The following is a 22682-nucleotide window of genomic DNA, read 5'->3' on the forward strand; positions in this document are numbered from 1 at the left end:
CCAGAGATCAATGTAGTTGTTTTCCATTTTATCAGGTCCTTTCTGTGGTAATAGTTTTGCATATTTATTTATTTAAGTTGTACGATGGGCTGAAATATTAACTTACAAATTAGAATTAACAGTTAAAGTGGCTGAAAATAAACTTGCCTAAAACATGCAGAATAATTGGCTGGGGAGCCTGTACCTTATCTACTGTGCCTTATTAAAGAGTGCCGAGTTATGGACATCGTTTAGAAGGCTATTCAGAACACAAGCTCATATTACGTTTCTTGGTGGAACCCAAAAGACAAAGGGGTCTCTGGCTCCATGAGTAGACTGTGCAGGACTTTTCCTAGGATTGTCCCTATCTGATGGGCTGTGAGAGCATCTTTGACTTCTTCCTGAGATGTTTCCTTGGAAACTGAAAGATGCGGTGCGGTGAGCAGCATCAGAGAATGCCACCATATTCAGACACATGATGCAAAACTCTTCAGAGCAGCTCTGTGAAAACTTGAGATTTATCTGGAAAAGTTTCCTTGAACATGTAAGCATGTAAGAGTGCCAGATGTCTGGCACTCAGTTTTTTTTTTTTTTTTTGCGGTACGCGGGCCTCTCGCTGCCGTGGCCTCTCCCGTTGCGGAGCACAGGCTCCGGACGCACAGGCTCAGCGGCCATGGCTCACGGGCCCAGCCGCTCCGCGGCATGTGGGATCTTCCCGGACCGGGGCACGAACCCGTGTCCCCTGCATCGGCAGGCGGACTCCCAACCACTGTGCCACCCGGGAAGCCCTGGCACTCTCTTTTGAGAGGCAAAAAGAACATTAATTCCATCTACTCCCAAGGAGAGAAACTACGGAGGGTGCTGCTGTTTGCAAAAACACATTCATTAGATTTAGTCCAGTGCTGTGTGGCACAGGAACAGTAACGGTGGTTCTGTAACAGTCAGCATCCTGGACAGCTAGACAAGGGCGATCGTCAAACTCTTGAGTAATTTGGTTCTAAGATATAGTAATAGAAAATATGGTGTGGATTTGGAGAAAAGGAATTTCATTTCATTGCAAAGTCAGATTCACACACACACACACATGTTACATCCCCTTAAATGAGGCTGGCTCTCGTTTAGTAAGGCATGCCCCATTAACGTACATGCTGTGTGTGGTTTGTCAAAGTTTTACATCATAGCTTCCAACACATCTGGTGGTTTTCTTCTCCTGTCTTCCTAGTATCTCTTCTATTCCTGCTCCAAATGTGTAAGGACTAAAAATTGTCCATGTGATATGCTTTGTCTTCTCTGAAAGGCTTTGAATGCTTTACAGATGCCTTTTATATGTTGATCTATAAATATTAATTTTAAATACTAATACAAAATTTTCTTCTCAGTCATCCGACAACTGAAGATTATCATAGTAAAAATATATACTTGCTCTAACCACAGACAGCCTCTTAATATGCATTCAGGACCTCATGAAAGTGCCATCAGAAACACAACCCCTGCTCTCTGTAAAGGCACCATGCTACCTATACCTGTACCGCGCCCTGGGGCATAGGTAAGGTGAACACACAAATCACCGCGAGGACTTACGTGATACGTCACATAAGACAGAAAAGATGCTCTGGCACCAATAGGCCTTGAAAACTGGTTGGTCCAATTGTCTTCAGTTGTGTAGCTAACTACTGCAACACTTAGCGGCTTAGCAAAAAAACATTTGATTTTGTCGATCATTTTGTGGGTCAAGAATTTGGGAAGAGCTCCCATGGCAGTGTCTCTGATCCACGTGGCAAATGCTGGGGCAACTGGCACTGGAGGGTCCATTTCCAAGGTGGCTCCTTCACTCACATGTCTGGGTCTTGCTTCTCCGTGGCCTCCCTCTCCCCACATGGCATTTCAGTCTCCAAGGCCCTTCTCGTAGCTTGGGCTTGTAGTGTGGTGGCTTCCAAGTAGTTAGGTGTCTTACATGGCGGCTCAGAACTCCAAGAGCAAGTGTTTGAAGCAGCAAGGGGAAGCCGCAAGCCTCCAAGTCCCGTCTGTCACTTCTGCTGCATTCTGTTGGTCAAGCAAGTTACTGAGGGCAGCCCAGGGTCAAGGGAAGATGAATTAGATTACACCTAATAATCTCCAAAGTAGAAAGTTATGGGCTATAAAGGAGCTGGTTGTAAAACTCCTTTGGGGAATAAATCAGCTTTGTAATTACTGGGTGCCCAACAACTACTTTGTACTTGAGGAGAAAAAGTGAAATGTTGCACATTGTTTATTCTACTTTGTATTTGATTTGTGCCTTAAGGCAGTAAAATCAGTGAGCTTGGCTTTGACTCATGATTAGATTTTAAGTATGACGGTAATAATTAACTGTTTCTGGACAACAGTGGCAAGAGAGGGCTGAGAGATGACACAGAGGTTTTAAGTATGAGTGATTGGAATATGGTTACACTATTGACTAAAAGAGAAAACCCAGGAGGAGAAAAAGTTTGGACTGAGCAATGTAATGATGCTTTACACTGCAAGTAGCAAAATACCCAACCCAAAGCACCCTAAAACCCCTCATTTTTCTCACAGAAGTAGTCAGGGGCAGACAGTTTCCGATTTGGTTCAACTCAAAGATGTTGGGGCCCAGTTTGCTTCTCTGAGAGTCTTTTGACCTTCCTTTACTGTTGCCTGATGGCCACCTCAGCTCCAGATACCCCTTAATCATCATTCATTTCTTCTATTAACAGAGAAAGGAAAGTATCTTTCTTGATGTCTCCCATTCCAGGAGCTCCACACCAGATTTCTCCAAAGTCCCGCCGGTCTGGATTGGGTCACCTTTCCACATGCTCACTTCAGAGGAGGCTGGGAGAGCTGCTCTTTTCATTTTCAGGCATTGTCATGGGCAGCCAGCTCAGCTAGCAGGGTGAAGGGCATTAGGTAGGCAACCAACGATGTCTGCCTTGGTGATGAATTCCATTTTCTCTCCCTACACAGTTGATAAAGGCTCACTTAGCAGCCTTATGGAGCTTGAATTAAATGAGCTAACTCATAACTGTAATAAGTTAGTATTTTCTAGAAGCCAGTTAGTTTCTGATCGGGCTTTCTCCCTTTTTTACTTTGTGATTGAACACTAACCCCACAGCTTCTTAATAAAAGATTAGAGTATTTTATACTTTTAAAAATTGATTGAAAGCTCTTTGACTTCCATGAATACATGTACCTATCTCGTTATGCATCTTGCAGGATTGCCTTTCTGGTATCATTACGTATTATATATCTTTTTAAGTGCCTTATGTATGTACATAGGGGTTTATAAGAGGAAGAAAATTCTGCAGACCTTGTGAACCATGTTTGTTTTAAAGTCTGGAGGCTTGGAGGACTCTGTCAGTTAGTTGAAGTTGAACAAGGACAACCAGTTCTAGCTGCTCCCCTAAATGACAGAGAATGGCTCAGCTGAGCCGCGCCTGTGGCACAAGTAGAGTAACCCTAAGAAAGCATCTTCAACTGGGAAGACAGTGTCCTGGCTCAGAAAGGGCCTTGGTTTGGGCACCTGGGTGGGGCAGTGCTGAACTTCCTAAACCGGATAAAGTTGGAATCTTTCCTTCTCTGGATCTGTAATTGTGTCTAATTTGTAATTGTCCAATCATGATATTTTTAACCCCATAAAATTCACATGTAATAAATTTGAGCTGAGGGTGTCAGTGTTGGTACCGTTGCTGGTGAAAGGTAAGGGAGAGGTTGAGAAGACCCGAGGAAAGAAGCTCCAAGTCTCATCTTGAATCCGTTGCAGTCCATTCACTCATCTGACTTTCCTTGAAAGCCTGCCACGCCCTCACTGCTGGGGGTGGAGACCACCGAAGACCTGACCTGCCTTTGAGCATGGTAGCGACATAAGAGGGAGTCAGCAACCCTGGCTTATCACAGTAGGAAAGCAAATATGGCCAATCAGTATTGTCTGCTAGGCAAGTTGGTTGGGCTAGCTCTCCTTATCATTTTAAAGCGCTAGGTCTCCATATTTGAACTAGTGTAGTGAAATCTCACTGTTACAGTAGTTGTGTTGGTACTGAACTCCAGTGAGTGCCAAGAGAAGGCCTTACCTACTCTCCTTTCTGATATTTCAGAAATAGATTTCAAAGCAACTTGGTGCCTTGGGGAGATGTTTATTTCCAAAATAACCTGAAATGATCGACTCAAGTCAGTGAATCTGTAATTTACTAGAAGCTGTATTTCCAAGAGCCATATTTTAAATATTAAAATTATTGCTGAAAAAATGATACTTATAACCCCAAAGAAGCTTAATGCCTCATATACTTGCCAGATGGAAAGCAAAAATTGAGGTCAAGCTTAAACTCTCCTCTTACCTTCCTCCAAATCCCCCAAATCTGGCCCCACTGTAGACTTTAATGCACAAACAAGATCATGTGAGCCCTAATTCATGGCATCAAAGGGAAGTGGGCGCCTCTCCATTTATTTCTGAGGAGCCTGGAGGTGGCCCCCTTTTGCTCCAAACCCCAGTCCTGGCTTAAATCCCAGTCTTCTGGGGCCAGCTCATCTCCATGCTTCTCCCCACTGTGGGTGCAGACTGTTGGCCTCTTTGCAGGAGGGCCTCCCCTCCCAGCTTAGCACTCACAGAGGGAGACCACCGCCGGACTGGAAGTGACTTTGGTGGGTCACACCGATTCTGAAGTTCCTCAGCCGTCCTGCCACAGGGGAGTTCATCACCTGCTGCTCAGAGCCCCCTCCACCTTCTGGGACTTGTTTCTCCCTGTAGGATCTCTGTTCCCACTTCTCCATCTTCCCCAAATCCAGAGGTTTCTAAAATGTAGCGCATAGTTAAGATGTTCCTATTCAAAAAGTCTCAGAAAATGTGTTTTCTTATCCTTCAAAGGGTTCACCTTTCCTAACCCTGCCGATCCACGTTTAAACCACGTTTCAAAAACTGGCGGAAGTTTGAAATTGTAATTTGTCTTTAAATGGGCTCAACATTCAAGGTCACCTGGATCCGGCATTCAAGGCCTCGGGGTCCCCACGCTTTCTTCCCTGTTGAGGGCGGCCGGGCAGGGGCTGGCCAAGGTCTTTGTGCTCCCTTGGCTCTGGGTGGTTCCCAGGTATGGCACTGGGCTCGCTCTCCCTATAAATAGTCTTATTCATGCTTATGACAGTCTGGGCCACAAGAGTAGTTTTAGAATAAAACACTCTAGAAGAATTGGGCAACTTAGGGCCTGTAAAATGCATATTTCTGGGGCTTCCCAGAGTGGCATGGAAGCTGCACTAGGTCGTGGGGTGAGCACAGCAGATCTTCCTGGGGCATTGATTTCCCAGCAAACTTGTTTAAATATTGAAAATGTTTAAATGTTAAAACTACAGGCATGTTAAGGAGTAGAATACAAAATTTAGACTAATTTCAAGGTAAGATGTTTCAAGCGTGAGAAGCTTCACTTCTAGGTTGCTCTCCCAGACATGTCTAGGGGCTCACATAACTCTCTTCCAGTTAAGGCAACCTTGGTGGAAGTTTGAGAAACACAGTACTTAAGAGGGTACCACTCCTTCTTTTGCAGATAATTGGCAAACTACAGACATTCTTATTTTGTGTAGCGTGTGTGCCAAGAAAGTTGTGTTTGAGTTGGTGCACTTGTAAATGGAAAACTCTTAAGTGCAACAGATACTTTTTAAGGAACTGTAAAATAAGTTATTGTACAAATAATCACCCCCCTAGTTATCAGTCTTGTAAGTTTGAGTTTAATAAAATTATTTTTAAGTGGGTTTTTTTACTTAACTATGAAGATAAACAAGCATCCACTTACCTTAAACTGGAAATAATTCTTTATTAATTTGACTTTCAAAAAATGTCACTTATATCAGTACCACTGAATTTATGTGACTCAGACCAATGAAAATTTCAGATTATACTTGTTACTGGAGTTGAGTAGTCTAAGAAGTGTTTTTTTTAGCTTCCTAATCATATTAAGTGTATAAATAATGATCATTTCTAATACCTGCATTATCTTAATGAAGCATGTACAATAAAGCCTCATTTCAACCATGAAGTTCCTGAGGGCAGATGATTGAAGAACATGAGATTAACCAGGCTAACTTCAAAGTTGATTTGGAATGTTGTACTATTTATTACTCTAAGCAATTATATTAGTCAAATATAAATGTTCAGAGCACATTTTCATTAGGTGCTATATGTATGTCCAGCTGCTTCCAAATGCTGTCTTAGTCTTTCTTGGTCTTCATACAGTGTGATTGCTCAATAAATGTGTAATAGATAGGCTTATTAAAGTTTTATTTATTATACTTAATGTAAAAGAATGGACATGAAGATAGGTTAAAGTTGAACGGACAGGGTAATTGAAATAATTTGGAGTATAATTTAAATAAACTTCTTTGTTAATTTGGAAATTTTAAAGTATGTGACCACAACGTAAAATGGGTTGAAATATATCACTATGGAGGAAATAAGAACATCATCGTATTATTGGTTTCTAGATTCTTTGAAAAAGACTATTAGCTTTAGTCTTGTCTAAAAATAGAGGCGATAAAACTAACTTAGCTACCTTATTTATTAACTCAATAAATATCTGGGTTAAGCAAGTGCTTATGCAAGTTTTCAATAAGATGTAGAACAGAGTATAAGTATGATTATCATTGGCTAAAATAGTGCATTATTATATGGAAGTTTTTATAGAATTTTACTTTTTTTCAATGATTCGTTTACTCTCATAATCTCCATCATGTAGGAAAAATACTATTACAAAATGTTCCTGACTTACCCTTTTCAATGTGAAATAAATTAAGAAATTTTAAATCATATTAGTCTGAAAATTCTGTCACTGAGTTAAGGTAACATGGAGAAAGTATATGTTTTTCTAGGACTATGATTAAATCAGGTCTTGGAAACTAGTAACTTTGATTTGGCTTAAGTAAAATATTGTTCATATTAAGGATGAATGTTTGATAAACCCAGTATTATGACTGCTGGCTCCTCTGTAATTAGGGCACAGCAGGGACAGGCTCTGACCATTAGGAAAATGCTGGCTTGTGTTGGGGTTTTGCTGGTAGAGTGATGTCTCTTAACTACAAACAGAATTGTGGTAAGTTGTTGAAATGAAATTCTAACAAATTTTTATATTTTTTATTTCATTATTAGGCTATCAGCTGCAAAGGTCAACACAGCATATCGTACACTCTGTCAAGGAATCAGACTGTGGTGGTCGAGTACACACATGATAAAGATACGGATATGTTTCAGGTAACATCTTTCTTTTTTCCATGGAAATTTTTGGCACATTTTTCCTTCGATTCTCTATTTTGATATGTAGTCAGAACTTCTAGCACAGTAGTGTTTGGTGATGTCCAAGGGGAAAAAGGTGAGGATAATATTTAAATTGTTCCTATTTGGTTTTCAAAAGGCTAAGAAAACACTTAATTCTAAAAATGCAGAAAGAAATTATAAAGACTACATTCTCAGATCTCAGTGCAATAAAAAAGAGACTCTAAAAACAAGAACAAACATTTTTAGAGCCAGCTACTTTTAAAAGTTAACATGTTCAAAATACTTCCTAAATAACACTTGAACCAAAGAGGACATCAAAACTACAATTATAGGCCTTTTAAAAAATAACTGTGGAAACATTTAATAGCATAACTCATGAGATGTGACTGATGTTGTACTCGGAAGAAAATGTAAAAACCTTTAAGTGCTTTTATTATTTGGAAGGAAGGAAGAAACTCAAGGAACTAAACATTGATCAGAAAAAGTTCCTTTTAAAAAATGACAGTAAGAAAGTAGAGGACAGTTTGAGAAGGATAGGTGTTAACTCTTCTCTAAACGTTTGATAGATTTCCCCTGTGAAGCCATCTGGTCCTGGACTTTTGTTTGTTGGGAGTTTTTTAATCAGTTTCAATTTCAGTACTTGTGATTAGTCTGTTCATATTTTCTGTTTCTTCCTGGATCAGTCTTCGAAGGTTGTACCTTTCTAAGAATTTGTCCATTTCTTCCAGGTTGTCCATTTTATTGGCATAGAGTTGCTTGTAGTAGTCTTTTACGATCCTCTGAATTTCTGTGGTGTCCGTTTTAACTTCTTCTTCATTTCTAATTTTACTGATTTGAGCCCTCTCCCTTTTTTTCTTGATGAGTCTGGCTAAAGGCTTATCAATTTTGTTTATCTTCTCAAAGAACCACCTTTTAGTTTCATTGATCTTTGCTATTGTTTTGTTTCTATTTCATTTATTTCTGCTCTGATCTTTATGATTTCTTTCCTTCTACTGACTTTAGGTTTTGTTTGTTCTCTCGTTGCTTTAGGTGTAAGGTCAGGTTGTTTATGTGAGATTTTTCTTGTTTCCTGAGGTAAGATAGTATTGCTGTAAACTTCCCTCTTAGAACTGCTTTTGCTGCATCCCATAGGTTTTAGATTGTTGTGTTTTTGTTGTCATTTGTCTTTAGGTATTTTTTTTAATTTCCTCTTTGATTTCTTCATTTATCCATTGGCTGTTTAGTAACATGTTGTTTAGCCTCCATGTGTTAGTGTTTTTTACAGTTTTTTTCCTGTAATTGATTTCTAATCCCATAGTGTTGTGATTAGAAAAGATGCCTGATATGATTTCAATTTTCTTAAATTTACTGAGGCTTGATTTGTGACCCAAGATGTGATCTATCCTGGAGAATGTCCGTGTGCACTTGAGAAGAAAGTGTAATCTGCTGCTTTCAGATGGAATGTCCTATAGAAATAAACTGTATTCCAATAAAAATTTTAAAAAAAGAAAGGACAGGTTCAAGAATGGTTTTAGTGGTATATAATTGAAAGTCCAGAAACACATCAAAAGAAAGCAGAAGGAAGGAAATAATAAAGGAAAAAAGAATCAATTAATTTAAAAAGGGAATTAATAATATATCCAAGATTTGGTACTTTTTTTTTTTAATTGAAGTATAGTTGATTTACAATGTTGTGTTAGGTTCAGGTATACAGCAGAGTGATTCAGTTATACATGTATATACACACAGAAATATATTCTTTTTTCAAATTCTTTTCCATTATAAGTTATTACAAGGTATTGAGTATAGTTCCCTGTGCTATACAGTAGGTCTTTGTTGGTTATCTGTTTTATATATAGTAGCGTATATATGTTAATTCCAAACTCCTGTTTTATCCCTCCCCCTGCTTTCCCCTTTGGTAACAAGTTTGTCTTCCATATCTGTGAGTCTGTTCAAGATTTGGTACTTTAAAACAACAGGAAATTAAAATTAAGGCTAACAAAGGGAAAAAGCAAACACAAATTCAACCAGGAGGCTTTGCATTTCTATATGGAGAGTTAAATTATTAAATAAATGATGTTGAAACAAATGTCAAAAAAGTATCGTAGATACATCAAAAAGGGGAAATAGGGAACTCCCTGGCGATCCAGTGGTTAGGACTTGGCGCTTTCACTGTTGGGGCCCAGGTTCAATCCCTGGTCGGGGAAATAAGATCCCGCCAGCCATGTGGTGGGGGCAGAAAAAGGTGGGGGGGGGGGATAAATAGTTCTGAAAAATAAGAAAACCTGCTCAGCCTCGCTTATAAAAACAGAAATGTGAATTCAGATCACACAGAGGTACCATTTTTCACTTACCAGATTGGCAAAAATCCAAAAGGTTTTGTCAGAGGTGTGGGGAAGCAGATGCTCTCCTACATCCTATAAATTAGTCTGACCTCTATGGGGCAGTGACTTGGAAATACCTATGAAAAATACACAGTGCTTGCACTCTGACTCAGCTTTTCTTTCTAAAGCTCTCCTCTTTCTAGAGATTTACCCCCGAGATACCCCTGCATACATCCAAAATGACATTTTTACCAACTTATTGCTTGCAGCGTGGTTTAATGGTATAAGATTGCAAACAACCTAAGTGTCCTTTAGTAGAGGACCAGTTAAGTAAACTCAGGTACAGCCATGCAGTGGAGGCCTCCAAGGCTGTACAGCAGAACTAGGAAAAGCTCACACAGCCTCATACAGTCACAAAAAGAGCTCCAAACATATTTAATGAATTAAAATTAATGATTAAATATATTGAGGCTTTGATAGTATTATATTCAACTAAGGTTACTTAATGTTAATAAATTAATGTTATTAAACATATTAAATAGCATATTAATTATTAGATAGCAAATTAGTACAGTTAAATGATTTAGATATGCTTATATGCTTGAAAAGTCTCCAAAAGGATAAACAAGACGTTACTAATAGAGCAGTGGTTTTTGTGGGGAAGAGAACTGGGCAGGGTGGTATCCAGGGAGGTATTCCATGCTTTTTTATCTTTGAACCTGGTGAATGTGTTAGCTATTTAAAAAACCTGAACAATCCTATATAGATACATAGATGGATACATAGATGGGTAAGGTGAGTCGCAGTCAGAGATACAGGCATAGTTACTTAAGTGCCAGTACATCAGAAGTAACATGTGTGGTATTTAGACACATTATTAACAGTGGTTTTACTCTTCGTGCCATTCCATTTTATAATATTCTAAATGTTTTTTTCCTTCTCATTCTCCCAAAGAAAAAGCTCTCCCTAGATAAAAATCTGCATATGCTTCCTTGTTGATATTTTTATGGAACTCTGTAATAATTTCTTTCTTTAATACTTTCCAAAGTTATACATCTTGAATATATAAGATTTTTTACTAATGTGTTACATAGGTAGAAGATTCTCAGTACTAAAAACATAAATCCAGAAAATTTTACAGTTGTTGGTAGGACATTTTTTTACCACTTAAAATCAGCAAGTTACTGTGGTTGCACGTTTGTTTCATTGCTATTCTTCAGTGACATGTTGTGACAGAAATGGTGTGTTCTTCACTATTGTGCAGTCACATTCTACTCAACTTGTTCGCTCTCTTCCTTCTCACCTAATGCAGAATGAATTAAAGATTTAGCTGGATTTTTTCAGCTTCCTGTTAGTTCTTTTTTTTCCCCACTTATTGCGGTAAGAACACTTAACATGAGATCTATCCTCTTGACAAATTTTTAAGTGCATGATACAGTATTTTACTATTTTAACTGTTGTACAACACATCTCTAGAACTTACCCGAGTATCTTGTGTAACTGAAACTTTATGCCTATTGAACAACATCTCCCATTTCCCTGTCCCCGCAGCCCCTGGCAACCACCATTCTACACTCTGTTTCTGTGAGTTTGACTATTTTAGATACCTCATGTAGTTGGATTCGGCCTTCTGTGATTGGCTTATTTCACCTAGCATAATGTCCTCTAAATTCATCCATATTATCGCATGTGACAGGATTTCCTTCTTTTTAAGGCTGAAGAGTATTCCATTGTATGTATATGCCACTTTCTCTTTCTCCACTCACCCGTTAATAGACACCTCGGTTGCTTCCATATCTTGGCTATTGTGAATAATGCTGCAGTGAACATGGGCAGCAGATACTGCTTCGAGATCTTGATTTCAGTTCTTTTGGATAAATACCCTGAAGTAGGTTTGCTGGGTGACATGGTAGTTTTATTTTTAATTATTTTTTTTGAGGAAGCTCCATACTGATTTGAACTTCTAAATGCTTTATGCATACCTCCCATTTCATCACACAGAATATTAAAAGACTCAAGATTTAATAAAATTAATAATTTTTTACTGCTTCATCAAAGCCTACATATCCCTCCCCCACCCTTACCCCCTATGAAATCAGCATTTTTTTTTAACTGCAAATGCATGGCAGTGAGGAACACGGTGACCATCAGTATAGTTTGGTGCCACTGCTTTGATTCCCGCTAAAGCACATCATTGTTTTATCATCATCAGAGCAAATGTCAGCATCTTCATATTTATTATGAAACCATAATATTATGGTTCACATTATGAAACCATGGCTTCATGGACCTGGCCCCTTCAAAAGGCCTCAAGGACCCTCAGAGGTTCATGGACCACACTGAGAAATACCAGTTTTTACTATACTGACCTCTTAATTTTATAACTGAGAAATCTGTGTCTTTGAAAGAAAAGGTAACTTAACCTAAGGGCAAAGATGGCATTAGTGGCAGAACTAAAGGTTTAGGTCTCCTGAGTTCTCCATTCTCTACATAGTACCTACTCAGTAACTTTAAATAAGGCACGATAATTCAACAGGGATTTATAGACGTATGAAGAAAACATAACCCATTTGTTATTTTTGCTAAAATAACCTGATTCCTTTTGCAGACTAACTGGACATATTGGAGGATTAATGTCAGATCACTCTAAGCAGAGTAGAATTAAGCAACTCTTAGAAGGCCCTGAAAAATCAAGCTTATTTTAATTTTTTCCTCCTTTTAACAAGTTTACATGTGTAAAACCTACCACTGACAAAAATCACTGAGCAACAGCACTGCAGCATTCATATTTCTCAAGTATGGACCTTGGTGTTGAGGGCTGTTCATTTTAGCCATTACCCATTAAAACGATTTGTAGGTTAATTGAGCATTTAAAAGCAGAACATCAGAATGAACCAAAAACAGGGCCTTGTGCTGCATTTCCCACAGTGGAATCAGATAATAGGCTCAGAACTCGGAAGTACTAGTGCCTGAGAAAGTCAAACCTAGATCTAAATTTATGAGATGGATTAAGACTAACAAAATCTGAGTTAATATAGCCAGAATAAGATCTTAGTAATTATTTTCTAGAATAGGGGTAAATAAAGGAAAGAGAAAAGAGCATAGGTATTGAGAAAGTAAAATATAAAGAAGAATATAGTTTAGAAAAGGAATCAAAGGCAAAGACGATTCTGATCTTGGGGGGGTTAAGGAAACTGAGCAGGTCCTGAAACCAGAGTTAGTGGTCATTTCCGCCTCTGGTTTCTCAGTTTCATATGCTTCAGACCTAAGTGCTGCAATGCCTTATGTTTTGGTTTTTTTGGTTTGGGTGTTTTTTTGTTTGTTTGTTTTTTAGTTAGTTTATAGTAGTTCTAGATGGTAACATTTCATTAGCATCTATTTAGTTGAGAAAAATGTTAAAGAATATTTTAATAATTTTTTCCTAAAACATTGTACTTGTGTGTGTTTGTGTGTCTCACAGGCTCACACGGTTCAAGCTCACTGTCATAATCCTCCATTCATCAGTTTCATTTCTTGAGCACCTACTGTGTCAGATGCTCATCTAGTCACTGGAGGTAGACAGCTCCCCTCTCATGGAGCATATATTCTAGACGAGGCAAAGAGACCACAGATAAGCCAGCACTGCAGCAGTGCCAAGGCCCCAAGGCGGGAGCAGAGCGAAGGAAGAGGGAAGTGACGTGAGATGAACTCGGAGAGGTAGGCAGAGGCCGGGAGAGTAAGGGGCCTTTAGGCCAAGTAAAGACTTTGGGTTTTATTCTAGGAGTTTGTTGGAGGAATTTAAGCAAGGGAGAGAGAAAATCCAATTTATATTTTGTTACGATATCTCCAACTACTGTCTAGAGAAAAATGTAGGAGGCAAGTGTGAAAACAGGGAGACCAGTTTGGAGTCTAAGGCAGTGCAATCCAAGTAAGAGCTGAGGGCAGCTAGAACTAAGGTGGGGAAATGCGCAAGGACTGAAGATGCATTTTGGAGGAAGAGTTCATAGAATTTACATGAGGTTAAATGTGGGTGTGGAGACAAAATCCAGGGTGATTCTTGGGTATTGATTTTTTAGCTTGAGCAAATTGGGTGCCAGTCACTGACATAGGGAACCTAGGGGTTGGAGAGGATCCAGTGTAACATTTGAAACGTGTTACATGTGAGATGCTTCTTAGACATCCACGTGGAGACTGGGTGTGCTAATCTGAAGCTCAGGGAGAGATCAGGGCTTTGGGGCTGAAATGGGATTTGGTGAGGTTACCTGGGGGAGAGAACAGAAGGGGAAGGGAAAGGGGCTGTTGGCCAGCTAGCCTGGAAAGGTTTCATTAACTTAGTATCAGGTGCGGATATACCAGGACATGTAAGCCCTGGAAACCTCAGCATGCGGGGTTTCAGTAGAGCCGTGCTGAGGGTTGGAGTGGCTTCAGAATGGGTCACGGGGATGAGTAAGGAAGCAGAGGGCAGTAACTGGTGGCAGGTTTTTCCGGAAGTATTGCCATTAAATGAATCCGAGAAATGGGGCTATAGTTCGAGAGGTGCTCTCAAGCAAAGGAAAACATTTTCAAAGATGAGAGACGAGTCTAGAACGGTGCTATTCAGACTGCTCAGCCAAGCAGTGAAAAATGTCTGTTAACGGTGCAGGATGAGACAAGTAAGGAAATCGAGAAGGAATGCGTTTGGAAACTTGTAATAGCGGTTTGGCATTCCTGAAACATCCATGCGGATGATCACTTTTCTAATACTCATTTTTGTTATATTTTTAAAAGCTATTAAGTGACAAGTTGAAATTTTAAAAACTAACCAAAAAAAATGTTTGATAGCTGACAGTGTGATCCAGTAATAGAGAGAAATTGATCATTTCAGGAGGAAAATCCTTGGAAAGGGGAGAAGAGTGGGATGCCAAGCACCCGTGGAGAGATTGGTCATGGATAGGAGCAGCAATAACTCATCCTTGTCATAGGAGGGAAGTGAGAAAATAAGGTTACAGATGCAGGGACGAGGGTAGGATTGGTCCAGGAAAGGTGAAGGAGGACCTTTTGGGTGCTTTCGCAGCATTTTACCTGTGCTGACTTGGATTGACAGCCAGGTGAACCCAAACTTTTCTCATATGTACGCAACTGAAAGTGCCAAATGATGCTGTATATGTGCATATCAGTCAGCAGCAGGGAGAAAATTCTCCCCATGGCTACTATGTGAATATCAGATGAAATTCAGATACATCATGGCTGGTCCACGTGACTACCCTTAAAATAACGTAGAGTTGATCCAATAGTCAAAAGAAAGGACAGGCTCCAAGTCTTCCACATTGGGTGAGTTTTCATTAGGAAAGTGGCTTAGATTTTTTTTTTCTTGGCAAAAGCAACATGAGGTTTGTGTCCTAAAGTATAGAAATATGCTAACACTCTACAGGTTAGATTTAAGTGGAAATGACTTGATAAACAAATATTAAATGACCAGTCAGGTAAGTATCATGTCTTGAAATAATTGATCTTAGCAGTATGTTCCAGTTGGAATAAAATGTCACGTTTTACAGGCAATTTCAGTTGATGCATCCAGACATTAATACATTGGGATGAAATCAGAATGGCCTTTCTTGAAGAGAGTAATCTCTATAGACAAGGAGTGGTTGTGTGACATTCTGCTGGAGCATGGTTTTAGCTTTGAGCTTTGAACAGAGTTTGAAAAGTCTTCGCCCTCTTCCACGGAGGTGACAGAAATTAGATCATAGCCTGTGTCTTTGTGAGAGCTCTGGGTTTTGTGTGGTGACCAGGCAATTTTAGAACTTCTCACATTTTACTCCTAAGGCTTCATCGGAATCGAGGTTCAGGACAGATTTGTTCCTGAGTTTGGAGTAGTCTCCTGTATACTTTCCTATATTTGTGAAATATTTTGCAGAGTATCTTACTTTTCCAATTGAAAAAAACAAAAAACCTAAAGTGAAATAAACAGAAAAAGACAGATGTGTAATATCACTCACATGTAGAATCTAAAAAAAAAAGTCAAAATCATAAAAACAGAGAGTAGTTACCAGGGGCTGGAGGGGGTAGGGGGGCGCATGGAATTGGGGAGATATTGGTCAAACAGTACAAACTTCTGGCTGTAAGATGAGTACGTTCTGGGATGTTAATATACAGCATGGCGATTGCAGTTAATAATACTGTATTATATACTTGAAAAAGAGAGTAGCTTTAAAAAAAGGTTTAAAAACATTCAGCAGTCTGAATCAGTAGAGCTTCTGAGTTACACATCCAGCTTTTGAATGAATCTAGCAGAGGGAAGGTTCTGCAACTTTAGAAAGATGAACCGTATGATATGATTTTATAATCTCTCTAATTCAAGTTTTACGTTGCAGTTTTTAACAAGTTACATGTTTTCTAAACCTGTATGTTCAGGCAATAGGCATCTATTCAAGGTGATAAGTTTCAGTGAGCCCCACGGTTTAGTTTATTCCAGGCACGTTTCAATAGGACAAGAAATTAAGGGTTGTAAAAAACAAAAGAAATAGATGTCTGTTGGTTTAGCAGGGGTAGTCTGTGCATGAAAATGTGTATGTGAGATTTACAAAATAAATTTAATATTGTTCCAAAGCAAACAGACCTAAATGATGCAAGATATATACATTTTGTTATATTTATTTCACCTTTATTCATTTGGACAAAAAAGAGTACTACACTGCTTATGTTTTAGATAGAATTTTGAGATCAGGATAAAGATACCTGGGAAATTGACTTTGGAGGCCTTATTACGTACACACTGGGGGTTCTGTCTGTTCCTTCCATTGACAATTTCAGAATCAAAGTCACTTGTTAGGAGAGAACATTAATATCATATTTAACAAGAAATGATTTGTTTACATATAAATTATTTTAGTTTAAGACGTATCTTTGGCATATATAACATTTATCACTGTTTCCTACTTAGAGATTCATAGAACATCATTACGTAGACGGTTTAACGTTTTGTCGTGAGGATTTCCTTACCTGTAAACAAATACTTCCCAGTTCACAGGCCACAGCAGTACCTGTCTTATTTGGATTTAGTGAATATGAAAAGCTTTGTTAGAACTCTAAGATCATGCTAATGAAATATATTCTTTCTGGCAGCATTTAAACTTACCAAGGAAAGTAAGCCAATAAAATATTATTGGCCACTTTTTAGACTTTCCCAGGACAGTTTTATTTTAAATCCAAAATTGAAATGTTAGGATCAGCTTTTTAAATCTTTCATATGACTGCATCTCAAACTTTGAGCTGACCTGTATAGCCCTTTACATCACTCTCATTTACGCTGAGTGACAGAAATAGGCATTGGGGTCTCATGTCTGAGGTAGGGCTTGTTCTCCCTCTGTGCCATGAGTCACTGGTGGATTCACTTAGTGTGGAAAACCAGTCCCTGGAGCTGGGCAAGAGTGGGGGACATAGGGCTTTTGTTGGCTGGCTTCCTTTAAAATCTTGGGGGGTTTCCCACCTGGAAATACAAGAAAAAAAAAAAAAAGAATGATTTTCTATGAAAGTAATAAGTAATGTTTCTACCTGATCAGAAACCTGTTTGGAGTGAGATCTGTTTTCCTCTAGAGTAGAAAATTGGGTTATTCTTAACATTTAAAATCTTATGGTTGGTTACCATAACATCTCCCTTAAACAAGAAAAGGAGCAGACTGAAGATTTTTTCATTAAATTCCGACCTTCATAGTAGAGATAATGAATGTTAAAGGATCCTGAACACTCATTTCATGTGATGAATGTGGTGACATCCTATTTTTCAAGTAGATCCTGAGTATAATTTGATTTATTTAGGTGGGCAGATCAACAGAAAGCCCTATTGACTTCGTCGTTACAGACACAATTTCTGGCAGTCAGAACAACGACGAAGCGCAAATTACACAGAGCACCATATCCAGGTTTGCCTGCAGGGTAGTCTGTGACAGGAACGAACCGTACACAGCACGAATATTCGCAGCCGGATTCGACTCTTCCAAAAACATATTTCTTGGCGTAAGTACTATTAATCAGTACGTTGTTTCTAGAAAAACACCCATTATCATCATATATGACATTTAATTGTGGCCAAAGAATTTGCCTTGCACAGTGCTTCTGGTGAGATTTTAGTTTTCATACAGCCAGTTTAAAAAGCTATCATTAAAAATCTGAAAATAATTGTCGTTACTTGTTATTTGTTACATTTGCTATATTAACTATAATATGTACAGTAATTACTTTTGTAAAGTATGTGTATTAACATACATAATGTATTTATTTCAGAAGGAAAATGGTCAGATCTAGATAATCGGGGTGCAAAAGAAAATGTTATTCCTTTATTCAGTCAAAAAATTGTTACGTAGCGTTTGCTTTGTTCCATATTGGGTGTTACAGATGTGATATCACAAAGAACAAAACAGACTAAGAATATCTCCCTTCATAGAATGTCCATGTAAATAAAACCCCACAGTTTTAGTGAATATCCGGTTTTAATATAGTCCCCTTTTTGAATCAGGGTATTTTTGCAGGGTGGGGGGGAGAAAAACCTCACTTTAAAATGGCCTAAATGGTAATAAAAATGTATCACGTTGCAAGAAGCGCCCAGGAAGGCCAGCTGCAGGCTTGGTTGGTGCAGTGTTCTGTGACATCCGGGGAGCCAGGTTCATTCCGTCTTGCCCTCTGCCTCTGGGCACATCAGCTTCCTCAGGCGAGGTCCCGGCGGCGGTGGGACGGCTCCTGCACTTCCACCAGCCCCCACAGCATGACAGCTTCCCGCTGAAGAAGGGCAGCAAAGGCACTGTTTCTTCCTCGTCTCTTTTAAAGAACCAAGAAACCCTTCCAGGAAGCTTCCCAGAAGGACTCACTCAGGCCTCACTGGCCAGAACTCGGTCACATGCCCACCCCTAAAGCAGTCATAACTGGCTTATTTACCCTCATCAGATTTACCCAAGTCATGTGAGCAATATCTGGCTCTGTCCCCAGGAAAGAAAAAGAAATCACTGTGGCCAGGCGTCCACGAGCATCTGTCCTGCCGTGACATCCAGCCGCTTGTGCCTTCCACCCTTGATGATACAACACCGATGCGTATGAAAACAGAACGGAGTGGCCACAACTTGTTGGCTTAATATAGTTTGAAATTTTGTTTGTTTAATAAAAAATCTTTTTCTCTTCCTTCTAGTACTTCCCTGATAATGAGTTCATACAAAGCATTTTTAGATAACAGGGTGATAGAATCGAAGAATACATACTGTATTCCTGGAATCACCTGGGGGCGGGGGGTGGTTTGAACAAGAATCTGTGAGGGAGAGGTTCAGGCATCAGGTTTTGTTTAAGTGCCCAAGGTAAATATGTCTCCAGCGATAAATCATTCGTCTATTTTTGAACTTCTTTCATTTTGTCGGACTAACTGCATTTTTTATCCTTCTGATTATTAGCTTTAAGTAGAAAATGAAAATTCCTCACTTTCCTCCCCTCTGCCCTTACCCAATAGTTTAAAGAGGTTCTAGAATCTTTTTGTGTTGAACATAATCTTTTCTGTGGTATGCTCTCCAGGAAAAGGCAGCAAAGTGGAAAAACCCCGATGGCCACATGGATGGGCTCACGACCAATGGTGTCCTGGTGATGCATCCGAGAGGGGGCTTCACTGAGGAGTCCCAGCCTGGGGTCTGGCGCGAGATCTCTGTCTGTGGAGACGTGTATACCTTGCGAGAGACCAGGTCTGCGCAGCAAAGGGGAAAGCTGGTGAGTGGACTTCATGCAAATAAGGCATGAAACTACAGACACCTAACTCGAAAGCTATCATTTTCCTCCCCTGAAATTCAAAATCTTTGTACAGGTCTTAGGACTGTGTACCATTGACCCAGGAGAACAAGAATTTTCTGAGCCTCCAAAAGTAACAGGGAAATAGCCTTCTTCCCTTTCATGATTAAGCTTTTCCAATAGTGGAAGAAAATTATCTTCTGCTCCTAACTACCTTAAGAGCACAATCTTATTAATATACTTCACCACAGGTTTCTCCTTAAATTTACTTTAAGAAGAATAAACTTATTTTTAGTGTAAAACTTTACTAATTTGGAAAACTCCTGAGCAGTCTAAGACTAATTAGTAAAAATTTTGAATTAGAGAATTATTTACTACACTTTCTGGGACTCAAAGATAATTAAGTTAGCTTTTTTTTTCCCTTGAGTTAATAGTAAGAAATTAATATATAATTCCCTATATGATTCACCAAAGTCACAGTTACAGCTTTTTACTTGAAATACTTCGTATAGTACGTTGACTTGGCATGTTTGTATTTTTTCTATAAATATTACTACTTATCCCAAATGCCCTAAAGCTGTTGGGTTTTTAACCCTTTCTTCAACGGAGAATAATTTTTTTTAAACATCTTTATTAGGGTATAATTGCTTTACAATGGTATGTTAGTTTCTGCTCTATAACAAAGTGAATCAGTTATACATATACATATGTTCCCATATCTCTTCCCTCTTGCGTCTCCCTCCCTCCCACCCTCCCTATCCCACCCCTCCAGGCGGTCACAAAGCACCGAGCCGATATCCCTGTGCTATGCGGCTTCTTCCCCCTAGCTATCTACCTTACGTTTGTTAGTATATATATGTCCATGCCTCTCTCGCGCTTTGTCATAGCTCACCCTTCCCCCTCCCCATATCCTCAAGTCCGTTCTCCAGTAGGTCTGTGTCTTTATTCCTGTCTTACCCCTAGGTTCTTCGTGACATTTTTTTTTCTTAAATTCCATATATATGTGTTAGCATACACTAGTTGTCTTACTCTTTCTGACTGACTTCACTCTGTATGACAGACTCTGAGTCTATCCACCTCATTACAAATAGCTCAATTTCGTTTCTTTTTATGGCTGAGTAATATTCCATTGTATATATGTGCCACACCTTCTTTATCCATTCATCCGATGATGGGCACTTAGGTTGTTTCCATCTCTGGGCTATTGTAAACAGAGCTGCAGTGAACATTTTGGTACATGACTCTTTTTGAATTTTGGCTTTCTCAGGGTATATGCCCAGTAGTGGGATTGCTGGGTCACATGGTAGTTCTATTTGTAGTTTTTTAAGGAACCTCCATACTGTTCTCCATAGTGGCTGAACCAATTCACATTCCCACCAGCAGTGCAAGAGTGTTCCCTTTTCTCCACACCCTCTCCAGCATTTATTGTTTCTAGATTTCTTTGATGATGGCCATTCTGACTGGTGTGAGATGATATTTCATTGTAGTTTTGATTTGCATTTCTCTAGTGATTAATGATGTTGAGCATTCTTTCATGTGTTTGTTGGCAGTCTGTATATCTTTTTTGGAGAAATGACTATTTAGGTCTTCTGCCCATTTTTGGATTGGGTTGTTTGTTTTTTTGTTATTGAGCTGCATGAGCTGCTTGTAAATTTTGGAAATTAATCCTTTGCCAGTTGTTTCATTTGCAAATATTTTCTCCCATTCTGAGGGTTGTCTTTTGGTCTTGTTTATGGTTTCCTTTGCTATGCAAAAGCTTTGAACTTTCATTAGGTCCCATTTGTTTATTTTTGTTTTTATTTCCATTACTCTAGGAGGTGGGTCAAAAAGGATCTTGATGTGATTTATGTCATAGAGTGTTCTGCCTATGTTTTCCTCTATGAGTTTTATAGTATCTGGCCTTACATTTAGGTCTTTAATCCATTTTGAGCTTATTTTTGTGTATGGTATTAGGGAGTGATCTAATCTCATACTTTTACATGTAGCTGTCCAGTTTTCCCAGCACCACTTATTGAAGAGGCTGTCCTTTCTCCACTGTACATTCCTGCCTCCTTTATCAAAGATAAGGTGACCATATGCGCGTGGGTTTATCTCAGGGCTTTCTATCCTGTTCCATTGATCTATCTTTCTGTTTTTGTGCCAGTACCATACTGTCTTCATTACTGTAGCTTTGTAGTATAGTCTGAAGTCGGGGAGCCTGATTCCTCCAGTTCCGTTTTTCGTTCTCAAGATTGCTTTGGCTATTCGGGGTCTTTTGTGTTTCCATACAAATTGTGAAATTTTTTCTTCTGGTTCTGTGAAAAATGCCAGTGGTAGTTTGATAGGGATTGCATTGAATCTGTAGATTGCTTTGGGTAATAGTCATTTTCACAACGTTGATTGTTCCAATCCAAGAACATGGTATATCTCTCCATCTGTATCATCTTTAATTTCTTTCATCAGTGTCTTATAATTTTCTGCATACAGGTCTTTTGTCTCCTTAGGTAGGTTTATTCCTAGATATTTTATTCTTTTTGTTGCAATGGTAAATGGGAGTGTTTTCTTGATTTCACTTTCAGATTTTTCATCATTAGTGTATAGGAATGCAAGAGATTTCTGTGCATTAATTTTGTATCCTGCAACTTCACCAAATTCATTGATTATCTCTAGTAGTTTTCTGGTAGCATCTTTAGGATTCTCTACGTATAGTATCATGTCATCTGCAAACAGTGACAGCTTTACTTCTTCTTTTCCGATTTGGATTCCTTTTATTTCCTTTTCTCTTCTCTGATTGCTGTGGCTAAAACTTCCAAAACTGTTGAATACGAGTGGTGAGAGTGGGCAACCTTGTCTTGTTCCTGATCTTAGTGGAAATGCTTTCAGTTGTTCACCACTGAGGATGATGTTGGCTGTGGGCTTCTCATATATGTCCTTTATTATGTTGAGGAAAGTTCCCTCTATGCCTACTTTCTGGAGGGTTTTTATCATAAATGGGTGTTGAATTTTGTCAAAAGCTTTCTCTGCATCTACTGAGATGATCATATGGTTTTTCTCCTTCAATTTGTTAATATGGTGTATCACATTGATTGGTTTGCATATATCGAAGAATCCTTGCATTCCTGGAATAAACCCCACTTCATCATGGTGTATGATCCTTTTAATGTGCTGTTGGATTCTGTTTGTTTGCTAGTATTTTGTTGAGGATTTTTACATCCATGTTCATCAGTGATATTGGCCTGTAGTTTTCTTTCTTTGTGACATCCTTGTCTGGTTTTGGTATCAAGGTGATGGTGGCCTCGTAGAAGGAATTTGGGAGTGTTCCTCCCTCTGCTATATTTTGGAAGAGTTTGAGAAGGATAGGTGTTAGCTCTTCTCTAAATGTTTCATAGAATTCGCCTGTGAAGCCATCTGGTCCTGGGCTTTTGTTTGTTGGAAGATTTTTAATCACAGTTTCAATGTCA

At 39.0% G+C, this 22682-nt stretch overlaps 1 protein-coding gene across 1 annotated transcript in view; it reads left to right on the forward strand.

Moving 5' to 3' along the window:
• The window catches only part of PELI2 (pellino E3 ubiquitin protein ligase family member 2), a 221703-nt gene that overhangs the window by 183814 nt on the left and 15207 nt on the right, over positions 1–22682 (forward strand). The window contains exons 3-5 of the mRNA XM_029237238.1: positions 7097–7198; positions 17302–17499; positions 19036–19224. Coding sequence (XP_029093071.1) covers positions 7097–7198; positions 17302–17499; positions 19036–19224 — 489 coding nt within the window. The remainder of the gene's footprint in view (positions 1–7096; positions 7199–17301; positions 17500–19035; positions 19225–22682) is intronic.

This window comes from Monodon monoceros, unplaced genomic scaffold (assembly GCF_005190385.1).
Source record: "Monodon monoceros isolate NGI ecotype Baffin Bay Population unplaced genomic scaffold, NGI_Narwhal_1 Super_Scaffold_21, whole genome shotgun sequence".
Lineage (NCBI taxonomy): Eukaryota > Metazoa > Chordata > Mammalia > Artiodactyla > Monodontidae > Monodon > Monodon monoceros.